Genomic DNA, 23,996 nt, shown 5'->3' with positions numbered 1-23,996 from the left:
CATTTTCTGTTACATTCAAATCTTGTCGTACTTATTTTATCTCAATTTATATTGTTCATATAAATTTATTTGCAAGAATGAAACTATTTTCAACAAGTGTCATATGATAAATGAATAATGCTGATCAATTCCCTTGAGACATTAATTTTTTAATTGAATTCACTATTTTCCTATCTTCCACCTATCCATACCCTCCCCTCTTTTTAACTTTCTCATTCTAGTCAAGGACACTCCCAATCTCCCCATCCCCCAATATGGATATTATCCTTGATTCTTCATACCTAATAACCCCATATCTAATCAATTATTAAGTCTAGTAATATGTCTACTATTATGTCCCCTTCCCTTCTTCTGAAACTACTGCCATTCTGATGTAGGCCTTAATGCAACAGCCTTCTGCTTTGATTTCCTTGACTTATACCTCTTCTCCTCCAATCCATTCTCCACTCAGCTATCAAAATAACCTTCTCCAAAAAAAGGAAGCCAAGTCTAATAATATTACAACCCTCTACCCCCAATTTAATACACTCCAGTGGCTGCCTATCATGGCTAAGATAAACTACAAAATTGTTTGTTTGGCTTTTAAAGTCCTTTACGAAGGATGTCTTACCACCTTTCCAGTCTTCCTAAACCTTTCTTCTTTCCACATACTGGAAAATCTAGTTATACTGGCTTCCTTCCTATTTCTCTCACAAGACACTTCTGACATCATGCATTTTGGGGGGGTGTCTCCCATGTCCCTCTTCATATCTGCCTCCCAGCTTCCATGGCTTTCTTCGAGTCTCAACTAAAAGCTCTTTTTCTATAACAAGTCCTTCTCAGTCCTTTTTAATGCTAGTGCTTTCTCTCTAGGATTAACTCCTATTTATCTTGTATGTACAACATAGTTGTACATAGAATTGTATCTCCTATTAGATTATAAGCTCTTTGAGGATAGGACCTTTTTATTGCTTTTCTTCATATATTCAGCACTTAGCACAGTGGCTAGTACATAGTAAGAGTTTATTAAAAGCTTTTTAATGTAACTTATTTTGCCTAAACAACCATATAATATCAAACATGTGAGACAATACAACAAACATTCATTGTATACCCTACTATAAGAAAGGCACAATGCTAGTGGGACAATAAAGCCAAAACAAGAAACTACTTCTGCCCTACAGGAACTGGAGATGACAAGGATAAAATGTGATGACAGCCAAGTTCTTGGCTCAGGGCCTCTTCAGTTCTTTCACTCTTCTAGTCTTACTTGAATTCCCATTTTCTAGTCTCTTCATTTTCCAATACAACTTACTACCATAATTATCTTTGCTTAGTAAAGATATAACCGTGTTTCTCCAATGTTAGCAAACTTCAGTCTTTCCCTATTATTTCTGGGATTAAAACAAGAACAACTCTTGAACTTGGCATTTAAGGCTCTCCACAAGCTGCCACAACTTACCTATCCAGACTGCCATCTTACTTCCTTTCATGCATCCTCCATTCCAACTGCACTTCTAGCTGTCCCCTGAGTCAATTTCATCTCCTTGCTTGTGTCTAAGTAGTTTCCCTATGTGCAATGTCCTCCTCCAAAATTTTTCTTATAATCTTTATCTACCTTCAAAACCTAGCTCATAAAATCCCTTTGTTAATGCTCTTTCCTTCCCCAAATTTACCTATATGCATGCATATTACATTCCCCCAATTGCTCTTGATTGCATGGGCATCCCCTCTGTTATATTATATCCCAAGCTCAGCACAATGCTTTTCACGGTAAATCCTTAATATGCTGAGTTAATATCAATTTCATTTCTCTTATATATAGTTTCTAAATCTTAGTGTCCTATCATCTGCTAAGGAACAGTGGACAGTGACCCTTGAGTAAAGAAGATCTAGGTACAAATACAGTCTCAGATACATACTAGTTGTGTGACTGCAAGTCAATAAAATCTTGTATGCTTCTATTTCCCAAATGTAAAATGAGAATGATATTAATCATACCTATTTCTCCAGGTTGTTATGGAGATCAAATGAGAAAATATTTGTAAAGCAACTGTATAATTTGCCAGTTATTTTCTTTAAAATTGTAAGATTGAATCAGATCTCCTATATAAGCCTTTTTCTTACTCTAAAATTCTGGATTATGACTTGGAGCATAATTTAACTAGTTTAAATTATTAAAGAGACATATAGCCATCTTATATTTGTTTCAATGGCACACATAGACATGATTCGATTAATGTAAGATCCTCTGTTGGCAACATCTAAGTCTCAATTATAATAATCTTTCTAAGGGAAAAAGTGTGTACTAAAGTACAGTGTGCATTTTACCACAAAAATGGACTTCAAAAGACACCAGTTCTCCACTTTAAGTAAAAGATCCTATCTTCAAAGCTTGGCTGGGACTTACGGAAGGCACATCAGAGGCAGAAGAGAAAAGAAAAATCTTCCTTGTGCCCCTGCTAAAATTATATATTGAAGCAACTTTCTTCTTAGGACAAAAAATGGAAATTGAAATGTTCATCAATTGGGGCATGGCTCAATAAACTGTAGTGTATATTTATGAATTTATTGAAGGCAAAAAGAAAATGGAACAGCAGAGAATAAGATGAATAGATCGTATGATGGAAGCAAAAATATAAGCTTGGACTGACTTTGAGAGATAATAGAGGACAGAGGGGCTTGGAGTGTTATGGTCCATAATGTCTCGATGAATTAGACATGACTAAACAACTAAACAAAAACAAGTATGTAAAATGCATAAAAAGGAAAATATAAATAAAACTGGAAAAGTAAACTGTCTAATTTTCCATAGGGACAGAGTCAAGCCCTAGGATTTAACTGGTATAAGAAACTCCTATTGCCTCTTAACATTTTCTTTGCAATTTAAAAACTGAAAGACTTATCTTCTAGAGCAATGAAAAGTTACCACTTACCCATGGTCACAAAGCAAATATGAGTCAGTGACACAACTTTAATCCAGGTCTTCCTGGTTTTAAGGCCTGCTCTCTATTCACCACTCTATTCAACATGCTTCCTCTTTCCAAAATATAATTAAAAGCAAGTAAACTGCTGCACAAGCAATTTTCTAACCTGTCGAATTAAAGAGGATGATATAAAAGGGCTCATCTGTTTCTGGTATGTCATCTTCATTAATAAATATGGATATACTCTTCTCTCTTCTCCCGACTTCAAAAAAGAGTGTTTCTCCCTTTTCAATAGGAACAAAGTCTCCTTCTCCTGCAGTTGCTTTTCCATCCCTTGTAGCATATTGGACAGTGCAGGCAACTTCAAGGGAGCCATTCCTGAGAACTGTAAAGTTAGCAACCCCACCTTCTTTAATCCATACTACACGAGGTTCTGAAATATATACAGAGGAAAAAAAGATCTGTCAAATTTCTTGATTCTTTCTACTGATTAGTTTAGACCCAAGTTCATCTACAGATCTTTAACTGCCTTCATACCTACATTGTTATTTCCTTCACATGGAATTTTCCCCCACTGTCTGTCCAAATTCTTTTTATCCTTCTCAGTCTTATCAAAGGTACTTTGCCATAAAGCCTTCTCTAACCCTCCAGCTCTCAGGGAGCTCCCTTTTCTCTGCACTCAAGCAGCTTGTTGAGTCTGGAGCAAATAATTTAGCCTTAATTATGCAGTTCTGTATTATCTGCTAATAGTTTATGTGAATTACTTTTATCTTCCCAATCATTCTGCAAAGTCTATGAAGAACACCTCACTTCTTATTTCTGTATCTTCTAAAATATATTGCTAACATTAAATATGAACACAAAAATACTTTCTGATTGATTGCTATTAATGTTCATCAACCAACATGGATTCAGAAAGTTCTTGCCATGGGAGAATTGATAATAACCAGTGCAACAAAACCTTATAAAGGGATGATGTCAAAATTTCCAAATAAATAGAATTAAAACAAAACTATTTACCAGCAACTAATAATATATTTAAAATATTCAAGTGTTTAACAGCATGTAATGCCATGTAACACAATTTTTTTATTTAAGCCCTTAGAAAAGAAAGAAATAACTTTATGGAAATCATGCAGAAGGCAGTCAGATCAACCAGACACTAAACCAGCTGGACTGTGGATTCTAAAAGAAGACAAAAGGGAGATTCTTTTCTCTTTTACTCGAAGGAAAGCAAATAACAACTGCTTTGGGGGGCTCAAACAGGAGAATTAGGTTAATGTTAATAGAATTTTATTATATTTGTTTTACCTTTCAGAAGGCCTCTTAAAATATTTGTTAAGATTTACAGCTGATTAAACAAGTCTTATTTTACCAAACCATATTTTAACAAGTACTTCATTAGGTTTAGGAAAAAATTTTTTAAAAAACTTCTTCTTGTTGGAAATTTACATAAATGATTTTTTTGTAATGTTACCTGCAAAATATATTGGATCATCATTTCTTCTGATCTGCAGAGTTGCAGTTGTTATATTTCCCACTTTGGCTCCACCAGTGGCATTAAAAAGGGTTATTGTGAATATTTCCATTTCTTCAGGTATCTATTAAAAATAGATTATAAGAAAGACCTTCAAAAACTATATGATTAGGACAAATAGATACATTTCATATTGATAACTATTAGAAATAAAAAATAATCTACAGTAAATTATCTGTTTACTATGCATATTCTATTACCATTTTAGAAACAAAATAATGGTCTTAGAAATAATCTATAGGAATTACCAAGTGCTTATAAGATCATAGGAACTATGCAGTAAAGGGATCTTAACAATCACTGACTACAACTCCCTCCTTTTTTTAGATGAAAAGATAGTGATACAGAGAATTGATCTGTCCAAAGTCACACAATAAACCAGAAGTCAGAATCAAACCCAGGTTCCTGACTCAAAATTGAATTCTCTGTCCATTACAAATAAATATATTCCATTATCCAGGGGGAAAAAATATGCTTAAAATCACCTGAAATACATCAATTCAAATTAGGATTGAGGGAGAGAGAAAAATGAAACAACAGCAATGATAAAAGTAATAATAATTGCTTACTTCCTCACTTTTGATTAAAATTTTAAAATGAGAAGCATATTATATATACATACTGCTGATATTATTTCTGTAAAGAAATAAAAGTCTGAAATGAACTGAAAAATGTGGTATCCAAATTAGGAAATGAATTGCTAAATAAAGTAAAATTTCTCTAGAGACCAATTTAACGAAAGAATTAAAAACAGTAACTGAGATTTGGCAAGTTTTAAAGGAGTACAAAAATCCTTTCACAGCCAGTTCATAAAAATATCAATATTATGTCACAGGTTTCACTACAGCTCTGTTTCTGTTGGCATAGCCACTGTTATCATTCCTGTATATGACCCATCTTGTGGATGGATACACTTCTTATATCCATTCCTGTTCTTCTTGTCACTCTAAAGCATTAGATCTATTTGGAATTTAAGAGGTCAAGATATATAGTTCCTAATATAAGTACTCTCTTCATCTCCTTCATGGTAGTTTAAATGCTATGACTTCTAGGCTTCCTTATCATTCATGGACCCTTCTTTGTTCTCATTATTAAATATAAGAAATGCCACAGGGGCTCATACTATTGCTTTTTTTCAGTTTATTCTGTCTCTGAAGATGGCATCAAAGGGCATTGGTCAATGAGTTTAATAATCATTCTCTGATATCAACCCCAAAGGGAATGCTTATTTACCCCTTTTCACTTTCCTCTTTTCTGCTTATCCATGATCCTAGATGCCTGCTCCTTTAGATAAAAGAGAAGGTATATCATATGATCTTACAATCAATGAACAGCATTCGGCAATTTTTTGAATCTCTGAAAGGAGAATGTGATTGCAAGAAACAAAGCAGCAGTAGCATTACCCAAAGCATAGATAGTGGGATATTCAGTCAATCACTCAGTTGATCAATAAGCATTTATTAAACAACAACTATGTGCCAGGCACTGTGCTAATGCTAAAACACAAAGAAAGGGAAAAGACAGTCCCTACTTTCACTAACTATATATGTATTCTGTCCTCAGATAATGTTATACCCCATGGATTTTGTTCCTAGCTTATAACTAAAAATGGTTAAAAAAAAAAAACACAAAGTATATTTATTGCTTCTTTTAAAGATTATAACTAGATGTTAGATACACTTGAATTCACATAATAATTATTCTTTTTCATTCATCTTATTTTTTAAATTACCAGATATACATTAATTCTTTCAAGAAATGCTTGGCTATTTATTAATTTATGGTATGCAAGATCTGGCATACAATATTTACCTCATCTGGTAGTGAATAAATGGTGATATTTTGGGAAAATTCTTGATCTCCAAAGAAAATGGTCTCTTGGACAGGGAACACATCTTCTGTAGACTTGGGGCTGATCACCCAAGACACACTAACATTGCCAAAGTTGCCTCGTTTTCTTATTATTTCATAAACAGCTATAAAATATAAACAAGTATAAAATAAATTTCATTTATATGTATGCATGTACCATTCATATTAACAAATGTACAGAATATGAACAGTAAGAATCCAACTAAACGAAATTTAAAATTAAACACAATACCTAATTGATAACATGTTAGTTATCAATAAGTAATAGGCATCTGCAATAAAATTATGGCTATTAAAGATACAAATAAAAAATGAAACAAATGGGGATATTTGGAGATACAAAAGCAAAAACTGAAATTAGTTCTATTCTCAAGGAGATTATGCTTAGCATAGTCTTAGAGATACATACTAAAAAATATACCAGCCCAGTATATTAAAGGGCAAAATTTGTTTTGTTATCATGAATAAAAAGTTATTTGTCACAAAGCAGTAAATAAGTAGTTCTTTACAAAAATGACAATCATGCAAATTCAAAAAAGATGAACAAGAAGAATGCTTGCTAGAGTGAGGTGAAATCACACTGTTCTCAAAACTTGTATTCTCAAGATCACACAGTCTGATACAATTCTGGAAAGGAAATACATTCAACCAGGATGATACATCTTCTCCCCTGACTCCTGCTTCAGTGGAACAGCTCCATGGCTTTTCTCTTTATTAAGTCATGCACAATCTTAACATAAAAAGCTTCTGAAAAGCTCCTCCTCCTCTGATTCTTCCTTTATTTCACTGCCAGACTAAACATATCTGTTCATGTTATGCCTCTACTTAGAATTCTTAAAGGGTTATCTATTAACCAACAAATATAATTTACACTAATTTTGCCTGCAATTCAAAATCTTCTACAAACAGATGATACCTTACCAGCATTTTTTTCATATTTTGCACCTCTATAATTCTAGGATCCAGAAAAAGACTAACTGTCCTCTAAACATATCCTATCCATCCCCATCTCCACGGCTTTCTTTGCTTATGCTTTATCTATATATGTCATTGAATTCTACCAACAATTTAAGGAACAGTTCAAATTCCTCTTCCTCCATTCTGCTTTTCCTAATTCCCCTTCTAAGTAACAAACTCCCCCTAATTTGCTTTCCACCTATCTTCTAACATTGCATATTAACATATCTCATCCCCTTATAAGAATGTGAGCTCCATCAAATCCAGGATTATGTTATATATAAGTGTTATATTACTATAGCACATTACTCCATATATATTTCCAGAAGCACATAATTTCAGAATTGGAATGGATTTTAGTGACCATGGAGTCCAAATCATAAACAAAGATAATTATCTATATAAAATGTGTCACTATAAAATATGCTCAGTTTTTAATGAGGGACGTCCATTGCCTCTCAAGACAATCCATTTCACTTTCACTTCAAGACATTTCTAATTGTTAGGAGATTTTTCTCTATACAAAATTTAAATTTGCCTATTTTCAGGACCAAACTCAAAGTCTAATAGCTTGTCTGCCTATTGCATGCAGAACAATGTACCAGGTACTTAGTAAACATATGTTGAATTGAATTGGTTGATACTAGCCCTAACTGAATCCAGACTGGCCAAAAAGCAACTGAACACCCACAGTCATGAAGTGAGATGATACATCTTTACTTTTATAATTGTTTCCATAATACAGAAAGATGATTTTTTTTATGCAACTGTCTTAAATCTTTTTTTTTAAATAGCCTTTTATTTACAGGATATATGCATGGGTAACTTTACAGCATTAACAATTGCCAAACCTCTTGTTCCAATTTTTTACCTCTTACCCCCCACCCCCTCCCCCAGATGAACCAGCTATGCCCAGAAAAAGAACTCTGGGAGATGACTAAAAACCATTACATTGAATTCCCAATCCCTATATTTATGCCCACCTGCATTTTTTATTTCCTTCACAAGCTAATTGTACAATATTTCAGAGTCTGATTCTTTTTGTACAGCAAAATAACGTTTTGGTCATGTATACTTATTGTGTATCTAATTTATATTTTAATGTAGAAAGATGAATTTTGATGTATAATTGACAATGAAAACAACTGGAACTTAATTGAATTTTCAGCTACTGTGTCATAAAACAAAACAAAACAAAAAAAAAAAAAAAAAACAGAAGAGAAACGAGTTAAAAAAACCTGGGAAGACTTGTGTAAACTGATGGAGTGAAGTAAACAGATCCAGAATTATTGTATAATTTATATAATAACAACAACGTTGTAAAAACAAACATTTGAAATACAAGTTTCTAACTGAAGCAAAGAGTGACAGATTCAAAAAGTAGAATGAGACATATTTTGGATAATTACAATGTGGAAACCTGTTTTGCTTGACTGTATAACTGTTACAGAAATTTTGGAGTGCTTTTCCAAAAGGGAAGTTGGGAAGGAGAAAAATGTATTTTTATTCATTGAAAGTAAGAAAATATAATTTAAAAAATTCCCAGCTTGGAGCACTTTAACAACTTGAAATGCAATAAAAAATAATTACCAGAAAATATATCTTCTCCTTTACTTTCATTTATTGTGAGAATTAGTCCATCAGAAACAAATTCTATAATCCCATGAGGATCATCATTTTTCAGAATAGTGATGTTGACCACTGTAACCATTCCAAGCTTACTCTCCCGTTCACCATGGCTGCTGAGAATCACAGAGTAGTGCTCATCCAACTAAAATGAAGATGTTAAATTATCAAATTACAAAGTTTGAAACTGCAAGTGGTCATGCATTCACTAGAGACTAAATAATACTTAGAAAATTTAATTTACAATATTTTTCAAATATGGCAAATTGGATTGCAAATTGGCTATAGTTAAGAAAAAAGACTTGGAATAAAGTTGTACTATAACATTTTCTATCTGAGATACTGAACCCCAGACAACCCTCTGAGAACATAGGAAACAAAGCAAGTATCAAGTTATATTAATGGGAGTTTCCTCTCTATGTCAGAAGTTTTTAGCATAGGACCCAGATTCAGAGGAAGTTATATAATCATTCATTCACATTCACTGCGTATGTACACATAAACACAAATACATACATATATATATATATATATATATATATATATATATATATATACACACACACATAAATAAAATTATTTTAACACTACCATTGTGAGGAGTCAAAAGATTTCTCCAGATTGTCAAAGAAGTTCATAAACACACACAAACAAGTTTTAAATCCCTGCTCAAAACCAATGAATATATTTCCAGAAATGAATTTATATATTATCAAAGAAGAGACAAGTAAAAATTCTAATAATTGTTAAAATGCTTTTCATGATTTGAAGGAAGGAAGCCGAAAAACATCAATACTGCCTAATCCAACAAGTTAGATCTCTATTTATATTGTAAAATTCCAAAGAATTTTTTTCTTGAAGCTTGTATCATTTGTGTATACCAGAAAAAGCTAAATAAAATTAACTTAAAACCACATGGATTCTGGTTTATAGTGTGGGAGCAAACATTCTGTGAAGTGTAAAGGAAAGAGTACAAATTTTTTAAAAAAGAAGAAAAAGAAAAAGAAAAAAGATCCAGGGATCCAGGTTCAAATCTCTACTCTGGCATTGTCTTTTATTAGCAGGACAGAATTGATGTTCTGTTTCCTCTTCCACAGCATTGCAATAATATTATCTGCCCTGCATAGCACCTGGGGTTATTGTGAGGATTAACTATGAAACTATATTTCAAAGCTATAACCTAATCTAAATGTAAAGTATTGTGGCCAGATAGTTGCATTGAATCGGCATTAATTTGGCATCTTGAATCTATTTCCTTTTAATAAAAAAATACTCAATATTTTCAATATTAGATCACAATATTCAGTTCAATATTAGATCACTAATATATCACCTATTTCCAGTCACTAAAGATTACTTAACAACCAAGCAAAACTGAAGGAAAATGAAAAAATTAATTTGAACTAAAATTGAAAATTTCCTATCAGTTTCTATTTATTGAGCTCTTTACATAAAACAGAAGTCTACCACTATTGATAGAAACATATTGTTTACATGGGTATTGTGAGTATGTATGTGTATTTATATGTGTATTCATTAATGTGTACATGCATATGTATGCTTACCTCAAAGAGGAAAAAAAATATAGTGTGTTAGAGCTGAGAGGAAGCTTTACATTACACATGTTCAACTGTCTTATTCTATGGGTGAGAACAAGTACCTATTGATAATCTCTTAGCAATTTGATTTTCTCTTTGTCATTCTAATTTTACATGACATTCCCATGTACAAAATTTCTTATGCCATCTAACTTGAGGAGAGGAATTAAGTATAATAAAATGCCATACCTCTGGAATTCCATCTAATCTTGATAGCAGAGTAATTACAATTTCTCTTTCACCAGGCTTAAATTCTAAAACTCCTGTATTTCCATAGAACTCATTGCTATCTCTTGGCTCCACTCTATAATGAAGAAACTGCTTGACAAGGGCTCCTCTAGAGCGGATAATGTGGAGCTCAACAGATTCTCCTTCCTTAAAAAGAAAAGAAGTCTATAAGCCTAAGATAGGAATCCCATATGATTCCTTTAAAGTTGTGTTTTCAAATGGGTAAAACAAACTTCTCTTCTACTCACATTTATAATATGGGGTCCTCTGGAAGCAGAAGAAAACTCAAATACTCCTCCAGGGTCATCATTTTCCAAAATGATTAAATCACGACTAGTATACCCAGATTTTAGGACCTGATTTTCCACATTGACCCTTGGAAAGTCAGAATTGAAAAATTTATAGACTGCAAAAAGTTACACTTCTGAAAGTAAAATTATTCTGCATTAATGTTTATAAGAATTCAGAGCCATGGAGCACTGTTTTATAATTGAACCTAAAATGGAGTTTTAGATGGAATTTAAATATAACAAACAACAAAAATGAGATAATTTTTTTTCACCAGTTACATGATAACTGCAATTTGCTTCACTGGCTCACACATATACAAATAGAAACCTAACACACAATAATCCTCCCATGTAAGTGTTGATTCTCTGATATGCTGTAGTGTGTTTTGTCCAAGTGCCAAAATGTTCCAATGATCAGTTATTTCTACAATTTTAGAGAATTACAAATAGTTAGGTTTGATTATATGAGAGAATTTTAAAATTATAATAACTTGCTGAGGTTTTCATAATTTTAAGTGCTTTTAAAAGAAAATTTTCAAGCATCTTTAATATGACATGGACATTATGAATAAAAATTGAAATAAAGAGATATAAGATAAAGTGAGCTAATAAATGGGTCAAAAAGCACAAATGTCTTTTTTAATTTCAATATGCATAGACATATATAGCTATATATATAGAGAGAGGGAGAGAGAAATATATACATATATATATATATATATATATATATATATATATAAAGTACAAAAAAATAAGCACTTTTTAATCACCTACCATGTGCCAGGCGCTGTGCTAAGAACTTTAGAAATCTCATTTGACTACCACAACAACTATGAGGGGTAAATACTATTATTATTTCCATTTTACAGATGAGGAAACGGAGGCATTTAAATGACTTGCCCAAGATCACAAAACTAGTGAGTATCTAAGGTCCCGTTTGAATTCAATTCTTCCTGACTCCAAGTCCAGGGCTTTTATCCACCATACCATCTAACTGACTCTTCCAAACATTTTTGTATAAAATTTCTTATTCCTAATTTTAACTCCTATTTCTACATGCCTCTCAGTATGTGTGTGTATGTGTGTGTGTGTGTGTGAGAGAGAGAGAGAGAGAGAGAGAGAGAGAGAGAGAGAGAGAGAGAAAGAAAGAAAGAAAGAAAGAAAGAAAGAAAGAAAGAAAGAAAGAAAGAAACAACAACTAGCATATGCCTTCCAAATGCATGAATTGTTTTAATCTTAATTTCTCAATGATATTAGGAAAATGTGGCCAGGACTTAGATTATGAACTCCTCAAGGGTAAGAAATATCAGTTGTCTCTTTTTTCTTATCCACAGTACTTCGCACAATACCTGACATATGGTAGACACTTAATAAATGCTTATTGATCTACTGACTCTAAAGCAAATGAGACAACTTTAGTGACAGTGGCAGTACAGATGTGACGTGAGAAATCAGGCTCTGACCCCAGTTCCTGAACATGCCCAAATGAGACTTTCTGGGAAATAACAGGAAGTATATAAACATATATTTTAAATGCAACAATACATCAATTATGAGAGTTCAACATATTTCAGGTGATATGGGAGAGGAAGGAACATCTCCACACCAAGTGGACTAGCCATCTCCAGTTGTTAAAAGTATCCAAACCATCTTCCATAATATTATAAAGAATCAAGGGAAAAGAAAATACAAAGTCATTTGACAAGTTTAATACATCCATGTCAAATTTTTGGAACAAACATCTTCTTAATTATGTTCCGTTCGAGCACTAAAATTACTTTGAATTCACTGAACATATGTTACCCAGAAAAATAAGGTGGAAATGGTGAAGGAAAAGCTGAGTCAGAAATTAAAATGAAAATATTAGATCACAAAATCAAGAGTCTAGAATGCTCATATGCTTATTATCAAGAGTTTGCCTACCCTGCATTTACTAACACCTATCCAATCTTACATCCTGACAGTGTTACCTAATAGTTTATTTGTACACTCAATAACTGAGAAGTCATTAAACTTCCTCTCTATTTTGTAAAGAATACAAGCAAGATGGTAAAGTGGAGTGTCCCTTTAGTAACAATAAATTTGCTCAAAGTCACACAGAAAATAGGAGAGAAGGATTATAAAATAATTCCCAATCCTTTGCCAACTTGAAAAAAAATTGTACATAGATGAGTTTTATTAGCAATGTGTGTGTGTGTGTGTGTACAAATTTGTTCCTTATATGTAAATGATGCAAAATTATAAATTAAATTCAGGAATACAAACACCTCAAACATCAAATACTACATAATACAAATCAGATTTCCTACACACACAAAAAAAGTTGTCTAATGTTAGCACCCCAAGTCAATCATAATTGAAACTGCACACAAAGCATGCACAGGCTAGTGGGAAAAGCAAAAATACTGGGAAAAAAAACCCTTTCATTATAGCAAAAGACTATCTATTCCAAAACAATTACTTGAAAAACAAAATGTTGATTCACCAAAAGCAAAGACATTATTTTGTGCACTTACCCAAAAAACACGACAAACCTTTCAGTTTCTACCCTGTCAACAAAAAGAAGTAGGGAAGGGGAAGCCAATAAAAAAAAAATGCCATTTGCTAGAATCTCAAGAAAATTGTACCAAACTTAGAATAGAAGTATAAAGATAAAGAAAGTCTTTTCCCCCCTCTCTTTCCAATAGCTAATAATGTTCATTTTATGAGAACCCTGCTCACTGGGTGCTTTTAATATTGACAATTGCTAGCAAGAGGTTGGGCAGTTCCCACTTATATGAGATGACCCCATGACCAACCAGTATGTCAAGACCCATTCAAGACATTCCTCTACAGTGCTCCTCCAAGAAACTAGATGCTTGCCAAGCACTGTACATGTTTGCAGGCTGCAGCAGCTGAGCAAATTTTATTCAAGCCATTTATAATTACTTAGTGCCTTTAATTAGGTTTTTAAAGAAACCTAATTCTCAGTATCGAAAGCCTATTGTCCTTTGATTGGGAGGGAGGAAAAGTGTAAAAATCATGTAAGCTGAGAAATACAGAATTATTTTAAACATTTGCTTAAGGACAAATCTAAAAATCCACAAAATGTCATTACTGTAGGTTTTAATAATTTGTAGATAAAATAAATCATAAACATGAGTCTTTTATCCTCAATTAATTGATTCAAATATATTCAGGAAGTCCATTGAACTAAAGAGACCTCATCTTTTATGTTTTGTTAAGACATGCTTACATACAGGTTATTAAATTTCTAAATCTGAGATTTCTAAACATTGAAAAATGAAAATATTTCTACCTTCAGATTGGCATGATGAGAATATGATTTTCAGAAAATGAAATAATTAAACAAATAGAAGCACTATATATGTGTGTATATATATTCTTTTTTTAAATTAGCAAATCAATGTAAGAGACTTTAAAAATAAAGGTCTTCAACTAAGGCAAAATTTAACTATATGAATAGGAAATTCCTAATAACCTAAATCAAAAACCTTTTTCTAAGGTTTCCCTAAAGATCACAACAAATTGATCCATTAAATTCTTTTTTTCAGGAATATTTCTGAAAGTAATTATCATCTGCTTTAATTAGTTAATGGCTTGTAGTTTTATTCTACATTACCCAGGCATCAAGAACAAAAAAGTAACAGTGAGCATTTGATCCTTTTAAATCACACTGTCTTGGAATGAATTTTTATGTGAAGTAATAATACACATTCAAATATTAAATGAAGAAGATTATTAAAAGAATGTAAAACCCACTTTAAAAAAAACAGCATTTCTTCTTGGTCACAAACAGAGATATGAACTGATGCATACTAATAAAAGGTGAAAGTATGAAACTATGAACTAATTTTCTTTAAAATGAAAAAGAAGTCAATTAACTTTTTCAGTTCTATAGTACAATTTTCTAGTGTCATTTGTGCTTACTAGAAGGAAAGAATTAAAAGAAATGAAAAAACTTTAACAAGCCTGGTATTGAGACGCTATTGTGCATAATGTATTTTTAATTTTCTTTAATAATGAGATTAGAAAGTTAACATGGCTGAAGTTTAAAATTTAATGCTTTGGAAAATCCAATAAAATAGAGAACAATCAAGATAAATTTGCATTTTGGTTATAAAAATCTCACCTCTTTAAACATTTAGCTTAGAGCTCAAACTTACAGTCTGATTGCTCTATTGCCAAGTTTTGTATTCACTGTTCATCTCTCTTTAATTTTTGCAGGATTATACACTGATTTAATTAGTGCCAGGAACTAACTTGAAGGGGCAGGAAAAGAATCAAATGAAGCAGGATTTTCTAGGATAGATTTCAGAGTTTCATAAGAAATATTTCTCCATAAGGTTTAATCCAAAATATATTTAATCTTATAAAGCATTTTACTTTTTACTGGGTTTCTTTCCCCTGTATGAAAGGAGGTAAACCAACAGAATTGGCTCCAAAGGTTGCTTTTTTTTTTTCTTTCACTTAATAAATTCTCACCAAATTTCCAAAGGTACATTTTCTCCAATTCAAATAGTGGATATGAAATGCAACTAAAACCTAAATGATTTTTAAAACTATTACATCCATAAAAAATAAACGCTGTGATACTATCACATAAAACAAAGGATAATTGTTGCTACTTCCTCCTTACATAGTAAAGCATAGCATCTCCTGAAGTCAATTCTTTTTTTTTTCTTATGAAAACATCCTTAGTCAATTAAACTTTAAAGAATCATATTCATCTTGGTCTACACTGGTTATATGTCTTTAACCTGAAGTAAACTGGTCTGCAATAATTACTCAAAATAGAAGGAAAAATACAAGACAGCAATTAGCCTCAATTCTCTTATCAAAAACTAAAAAGCTTTAAGTATGTTCCTTTTCTTCTGTTTCTAAGGGAAATAGACAAAATTTTAGCCATAAATGTAAAGTACCTCTCTCTTGGGGATTGTAATATTGTTTTTTATTTTTGTTTTTTGCTGAAGCAATTGGGGTTAAGTGACTTGCCTGGGGTCACACAGCTAGGAAGCATTGTGTCTGGGGTCAAATTTGAACTCAGGTCCTCCTGATTTCAGAGCTGGTGCTCTCCATTGCACCACCTAGCTGCCCCTATAATACTGTTTTAATATGTTATAGACTGGGAAATTCTATGCTAAACCTCATATTCATCTATAAGTATCAAACATTTTTGTATCTGTACCTGGTTATTTTATTGTTACAGTAACACGTGTTATTGTTCAAAAGATGAATTTGATGCTTCAAATTCTAATAAGCAAAGCTTTTCCCAAGATTTAGTAATAACACTCATCAGTCCGTAACTTATGTTAGATGATTGTGCAATGTCTGAGAGATTTTACTTTCACAGTTAAATCAAAAAGGATCAAGTCCTTGAGTGTTTTAGTATTCAAACCAAAATCCAATGTGCAAATTCGTAATGTTTCCATCATCACACTGTATTATTACTTGAATTAATTTCTTACTTTCCAATCCAAAGGACAGAATAAGGACAAAAAATAGAAATAGTCAACTATTGCATACCAGTATTACATAAGATGTAAAGAATCTTTACCTGTCCAGAGATAGTGTCACTGTTTCATTCATTTCTGGGATATCATCCGCTTTGACAGTAATATTAATCATTGTATCACTTTGTCCAGATAAAAATACAACAGAACCATTAAAAGGACCTATATCATCTAATGTCACTGATTTTGAATTAAACCCAGAGGGCTTCAAACTCCAAAATACAATGGCTTGACCTTCAGTTCCATCTCGATGTAAGGGAATAGAAACCTGACAGATAAAATAGAACAAATCCCTATGCAATGACTGAGATTAATTATACAGACATTACCTAGTGCATGCACATTTTATTAAATACTTTTTAAATATAGCAACACAGTGAAGTGGTGTTAAATAACATAAAAAATCTCAACTGTACAACCAAAACCTTGTGGATCTTCCTTTTCCAAAAATAAAGACAAATCTTGGAAATTATAGGCTTTTTATTTAGTTTCATGCTAATATTTCTAAATAGTATGCCTTAATTAGGAAAATGTACAATTATACCTAGGAAAGCTGCCTCCCAAGAATGAGGTTATAATCTATACAAAGTCCTTAAACATAAAACTCAAGCAACTTAAAAACTATGAAAATCTTACTGCAAAATTTAACAGTACAAAATTAACAAATTCAGGAAACCAACCTTAGAAGAATTAGAATTCTCTCTTCTGAAAGCCACAATTGGAAAAATGCTTCAAACTATAAAAATAATCACTGGTAAGAAATAGTTTACTTACCACTTCAGCAGGGGAATCTTCTGGCTCATGAAGAATAATTGGAAGATTGCTGATAAAGCCAATTTCTCCATTTGCAATATCTGAAGTTACTCTTAGAGAAATGTTTCGAATGTCACCAAATGTAGGACTCAAAGGTGGGATTGGAGGAAATATATTCACTAGCTCCACAGTTTCCAACTATAATATATAAATAAAATAGTAATAAAAGCAATTATAACCAAGATGTACACTAGCGAGACATGTAACATTGGACAATAACCAGTTGCTAGAGTAAATGCATAATACTGCAGAAAGAAGATTGGATTTGGAGTCAATGAACCTGGATTTGAGTCCTGGTTCTTCCACCTACATGACTTTGGGGAAGTCCACTTTCCCCTCTGGGTCTCAGTTGCCTCCTTTGTAAAATAAATAGATGGCACTAAATGGTTTCTAAGGTTCCTTCAGACTTTAACTCCACACTCCAATGAGCAAACCCCATTGTTTAAAATACTGATAATAGTAATGATATTGTTAAAGATTTCCAAATTTCCAAATGAAATAACATTTTGACATGGGATATTTGAGGAAGATTAGGAGGAATTGTACCACAGAGATCCTGGATCAAGGAGACAAAGGAAGAAAATATTGTAATAATCCCACTTCATGTTGGTAAAAGTCTAGGTAATGTGATATATTAGAAAGGATATCTCTAAAATGTGGGGGGAAATGGCCACTCTTAATAATGAATTAAATTAAAAATAGATGAATAAGACACAATTACTGCCTTCAAAAAAATTTACAATCTAGATATCTAGGATTCCAAAGCTTGCCCATAGTCAAAATCTAACAAAAAGACAAGTTAGTTTACTCTAGTTTTCACTCGACTGCATTTAATTATTGAAATGACAATCAAAATTCTAACTATAAAAGATGCTGCCAGTTCAGGAACTTTTATAAAATAGCAGTAATAAATATTCCTGAAATTCATAACCAAAGCCATGAGTATATATTTGCATATCTCATGGCAATGCTGTCATTTAAAATATCCTCCCTTCTTTCTCTCTCTCTCTGCAAATCCTAAATATTCTTCAATGTCCATTTCAAATCTCAAATGCTCCATGAAGATTTCCTAATAACTGTTTACACTGGTCTTCCTCCCAGGTGAATTCCTACAGCTTAGTAATTAACTACATAGTAGTTTGTCTTGTTGTCTTATGTCTTCAAGCCTCATCTTCCCAATTAGATTGTAACCGTGTTGAGAAGGATTATGTCTTTAACATTTTATATGTCCTTTCCTCCCTGTTCCAATCTTGTACTGACAGCACAGCACTGAACACAGAAAAGTTACCTATAAATGTGTGTTATTTGAGTATTGCTGAGTTCTGTTTTCAATTCAGTTTATTTGACAAATATTTATTAAGCACGTACAATGTTCAAGGATTATGCCAGGCACTAGAACCATAAAAATTGAGAATGCCAGAGTCCTTGCCTGCCAGGAACTTACATTTTGCTAAAAGGATTGAACATAAAGTGAGTATCCACAGGAAAAGCAAGAATATGAGTAAATACATAGAAAATAAACCAAACACTATGGCTAATCCAATATAACTAAAGTGAAGAGTATATAAAAGGAATTAGTATGAAATAAGACTGGAAGATGAGTCAGAAGCAGTTTTTGGAGAAACATAAATCCCAGTGTAGCATTCCATTGGAGATATGATACGGGAGAGGTTTTCCTCTCACTCCTCACTTCAGAGAAGACTTCCTATTAGTCAGACTATCATCTAGGTTTTATAAACTCTTTGGCATCAAATTATTATTTTGTTTTAGGGCATCTTGTTTCTCATTTATTGCCTAAGTTTTGGAGATTAAAAAGAGCCATCTATTACCACTACACACCTGTCAGATTGGCTAGAATGACAGGGAAAGATAATGCGGAATGTTGGGAAAACTGGGACACTTAATACATTGTTGGTGGAATTGTGAATACATCCAGCCATTCTGGAGAGCAACTTGGAACCATGCTCAAAAAGTTATCAAACTGTGCATACCCTTTGATTCAGCAGTGTTACTACAGGGATTTTATCCCAAAGAGATCTTAAAGAAGGGAAAGGGACCTGTATGTGCAAGAATGTTTGTGGCAGCCCTCTTTGTAGTGGCCAGAAACTGGAAACTGAGTGGATGCCCATCAATTGGAGAATAGCTGAATAAATTGTGGTATATGAATGTTATGGAATATTATTGTTCTGTAAGAAATGGCCAGCAGGATGATTTCAGAAAGGCCTGGAGAGACTTACATGAACTGATGCTGAGTGAAAGGAGCAGGACCAGGAGATCATTATAGACTTCAACAACAATACTATATGATGATCAATTCTGATGGACGTGGCCCTCTTCAACAATGAGATGTACCAAATCAGTTCCAAGAGAACAGTAATGAATTGAACCAGCTATACCCAGGGAAAGAACTCTGGAAGATGAATATGAAGCACTACATAGAATTCCCAATCCCTCTATTTTTGTCTGCTTGCATTTTTGATCCTTCACAGTCTAATTGTACATTATTTCAAAGTCCGATTCTTTTTGTACAGCAAAACAACTGTGTGAACATGTATACATATATTGTATTTAACATATTTAACATGTATTGGTCAACCTGCCATCTGGGGGAGGGAGTGGGGGGAAGGAGAGGAAAAATTGGAACAAAAGGTTTTGCAATTGTCAATGCTGAAAAATTACCCATGCATAACATTTTGTAAATAAACAGCTATAATAAAAAAAATAAAAAAGCCATCTATGACCATGAGTAGTACCACTGACTATTTTTTCCTCATATTTTTATCTTCTGTGAATTTTTGGACTTCTCAATTGTTATTCTTCTTTGTGGCTATTCTACAATATCCAACTTGTGGGGTTGACATCAATAGTGTTCTCTTTCATTCACTCTTTTTTAGTTTAAAATCTATTTGACTAGGCTTACAAGAACTGGAAAATGCATTCTTACTAGTCTTTATTACGTATATTCCAACTCTAACTTTGAACTTCTCAGGTTCTTGTAAGCTACGTATACAGCTATGTAAGCTATGTATTTTTATACAGAAATCCAAATCCCATATTCTGATCGTTTGTTAGTAATCTGTTTACTTCCCAAAATAATTTTCCTCTCTTATATCCCTTGCTTTAAGTGTAACAGTACGGAAAACATAACTTTTTCCCCAGTAGCTTTCAATTCCTTACCCAAAACTTTAAAATCATTAGGTTTTAGATTTTTCTAGCTGTCTCTTGTGCCCACACCTATAATCTTGGTGATTCTTGTAAATCATCTAAAATAAGTGGATCGTTGTCATCTATTTTGATAAGTCTTGATGTCTAGAATACATTCCACAGGAAGAACAATTCTCTCTGTGATTACTGGGTTGACAAATGCTGCCTCAATACCTCTCATAGCAAGGATTGTTAATACTTTTGCCCTTCCTCTGCCCTTTTCTTGATGAACTTATCACCTGATATCTTCTATGACTCTACTTTCATTGTAGAGAAAGCAAGAAACCTCTTCCCCCTCGAATAAATCTAACTCTTTCCTCCTCAGTAGCTTCAAATTTGTTTTTAAGCACTAATTGTGCCCGTTTTTTCTTTTTTGTTTTCTCCTCTGACACTTTTCCATAGTCCAAAAATCAGGCCTCCTCTCCTCCGACTCAGATCCTCCTTTTTTTTAATATTTAAGATTTTCCTCTGTTTCATTTAGGAACCTCTCATTCTCCTATCAACCTGGAATTTAGAGAGGCATTTTTTGAGTCCCTTCACCTTGTCCTCCAGAAGGGCAATCATTTTACATTTGGAACACATTGGTCATTAGTCTGTGGTAGAAGGATAACAATATCATATTCAGTGCAAATCACTGTACAATTTTCCTTATTCTCCATAATAGTTGAGATTTTGGGTATCGTTTCTTGAAACCACTTGCAGGTAGTTTCAGTTTTTCTGGTTGAAACTTTTTTATCCAATTCTTGTTTCCTAAAACTTGATAACGCCATTTAAATTCCTTTCCTTTGTTCCAACAAATCCACAGCTATAGCCATTACACCTTCCCTTCAGCCTTATACCAATTTCTTTTTTCACTTATTTGTCTCCACTAATCCATCCTAACAATTTGTTTAAACCTCCAGTTTTTCTACTTTCCTTTTCTTACTTTGTTTCGTACTGTTCTTTCTTGAGTCTACCTTCAAGTTTGCCTCCTAATCATTCTAAATTCTCCTTATTCTTCCTTAATCCTTTTATAGCTACCTTAATTGTCCTTAATCTAGTTTCCCTTACAACATGGAAGAATTCAGATCAATCTGTAAGTCTAGAGATTATTCTTCAAATTTTTCTCAATTACTCTCAAATTTTGCCAAATATCTCCTTACCAAATTTAACTTTTTACCACTGAGCCCAACTCCCTAATAGTCTGGAGATACTGATTTAGAAGTCAACTATTTGGAATAGATGTTTGAAGTCATGGAAAGAAATAATATTGCAAAGAGAAGAAATATAGTGAGAGAAGAAAAGAACATTAAGGTCAGAGAAAAAGACTCTCAAAGTTAGGTATCTAAAAAGAAAATATAAACAAAAGAAAAGAAATTATCAGAGGAAAACTAAAAGGAATCAGTGTCATGAAATTTTAAAAAAAGGTGAAAGTATCATGAAAGATAAGAGTATCAACATATTCAGTGCTGCAGAAATGTCAAAGAAGATGAGAAATCATAAGAGAACTGGGCAATTAAGAAGTCTGTGGCAACTGGAGAAGAGTGACTTTAGTAGAGTAATGGCTACAAAAAGTTAAAGAGTGATTGGATAGCAAGCACTGAAGCCATCAAAGGTTTTCTAAAAGTAAGAAAAAAATAAGACAAAAGCTAGAGAGAAGAGTCAATATTTTTACAATAATGCTATATAGCCACTAGTCATGGCATAATAGCAAAAGCAAAACCAGTCATGGCCATTTCTACTGCAACACTAGTGACTTTCATAGACATCCCAGTCTTTAGAACATTGTGCTATTTTTTGTATAAAAGACAATAGGATTGGTTAGTCATTAGTAGGGGGGCTTGCACTTTGAGTTGTTTTTCTAGTAACAATGATAGATGGCCTACCATCCTTCTCTTGTTACCTCTTATTCCCTTTGTATCCAAAAACATACTTCTAACTATATATATTTAAGAATTAATGATTACTAAAGATTTTCTAACTCTCATATTTTGCAATGAAAATCTTAGAAACTCCAAACAAAATTTAAAGAGTAAGACATTTAAAAAGAAAGAAAAAAAGAAACTTATGTTTGGGAAATAAGCCCTTTAATTAAAAGATGGGAAAGTATTAAGGGAGAATAGTGTTGTCTAACATTCAACACCAATCAAAGCACAGTCAAACATGCCATAATACCTTAGACTACATAATTCAAATATACCACTTCAATCTCTTCCCTAAAAGGGGGAAGGAGGGGCAGAGTTCTTCTGCTGAAGAAAGGAAATGAAATTATAGGAATTTCATTTTTTATTTTCTCTATCTTAGTAGAGAGAGCTAAATATTAGAATAGATTATATTAGAATTAGAAATAAAGCTAAAATATTAGAATAAAAAGTAATGATCATTGAATTCTCCAAATTTAAATAGCACATAAACTTAGATTGTGATGGCAGGAGGGGAAAGGTGATGGGATAATTTGTTTATGATTTTTGAAATACGAAACAAGATTAAGAATTTTTACTTTAACCAAGGCAAGAAAAAAAAGGAAAACCTAGACTCTATTTTACTTTTAGATCAGGACAGTAATCTTGGGCTTTTAAGGATATCATTAATACTAAGAATTATTCTTGAATTATATAGGGTAAAAAGTTTAGGAGGATATAGAACACACTGATAGAAAGGAAAAGTGCTAGTTTCTAATGGCTGGTTTTCTTTTCTACAAGCCCTTTTCCCCTGTGTTCCTTACTAAATCACACTAATCCATACATTAAAAACTATTCCTTACTTTTAGATCATTTGCAACTGGAACAGCACATTAGTAATCTCATGCATACCAAAAGTCGTATCTCAAACTAACGTCTTTAACTGAGAAGGTTACTGAAGAATGAGTAGGTCATGTCTTTGATTCTCCATTCTTTAGTTTCATTCAAGTTTCCATGCTGAATCTGCTTCCTCCTATTCTTAGGTTGCTCATCTATTATGTACTGTACAAGCTATATAACTTTCTAATTCTAACCATGTCGCTTGAGTTTAAAGTCTATTTTGAACTTCAAGGAATTGTGTCAGTAACGAATAGTAATGCTTTCCAAATGAGTACTTTAATTAATTATCTGTAATTTAAAGCCTCCCTCCTCACACCTTTTTTTTTTTAAACTGAATATGCAGATCTTCAAGACCTATGATGGAAAAAAAAAAAAGAACTAGAGTATGGCATTTGTATCTTTAAAAATATTGTCACTGACCAACATGACCAAATCCTCTGCCTCTACGTTCATCTTGGTTTCTATTTTACAAAGTACTTACTATATTATAGGACAGTCATAATGTTTTGAGAGGCCTTGTGAAAAGAAATATCCCATTATTTGAAATATTTAATTTAAAAAATAGTATTATAGTTGAAATAATATTAGTTCAAGGCAGAAACCCCAAAAAGGCATAACTGACAAGGCAGTATGTTCAGCAAATAATAAAGTCCTGAATCTGTGGTCCCAGAT

General features: G+C 32.7%; 1 protein-coding gene across 1 annotated transcript in view; it reads right to left on the bottom strand.

Moving 5' to 3' along the window:
- Positions 1–23,996, bottom strand: part of ADGRV1 (adhesion G protein-coupled receptor V1) — a 668,591-nt gene that overhangs the window by 606,859 nt on the left and 37,736 nt on the right. Inside the window, exons 10-17 of the mRNA XM_031938764.1 lie at positions 17,302–17,478; positions 16,572–16,795; positions 10,973–11,099; positions 10,686–10,871; positions 8,863–9,043; positions 6,256–6,419; positions 4,384–4,507; positions 3,073–3,339 (exon numbers count right to left, since the gene is read on the bottom strand). Coding sequence (XP_031794624.1) covers positions 3,073–3,339; positions 4,384–4,507; positions 6,256–6,419; positions 8,863–9,043; positions 10,686–10,871; positions 10,973–11,099; positions 16,572–16,795; positions 17,302–17,478 — 1,450 coding nt within the window. The remainder of the gene's footprint in view (positions 1–3,072; positions 3,340–4,383; positions 4,508–6,255; positions 6,420–8,862; positions 9,044–10,685; positions 10,872–10,972; positions 11,100–16,571; positions 16,796–17,301; positions 17,479–23,996) is intronic.

This window comes from Sarcophilus harrisii, chromosome 1, assembly GCF_902635505.1.
Source record: "Sarcophilus harrisii chromosome 1, mSarHar1.11, whole genome shotgun sequence".
Lineage (NCBI taxonomy): Eukaryota > Metazoa > Chordata > Mammalia > Dasyuromorphia > Dasyuridae > Sarcophilus > Sarcophilus harrisii.
The sequence above is the reverse complement of the archived record's forward strand: the minus strand, read 5'-3'. Positions and strand labels throughout refer to the sequence as shown.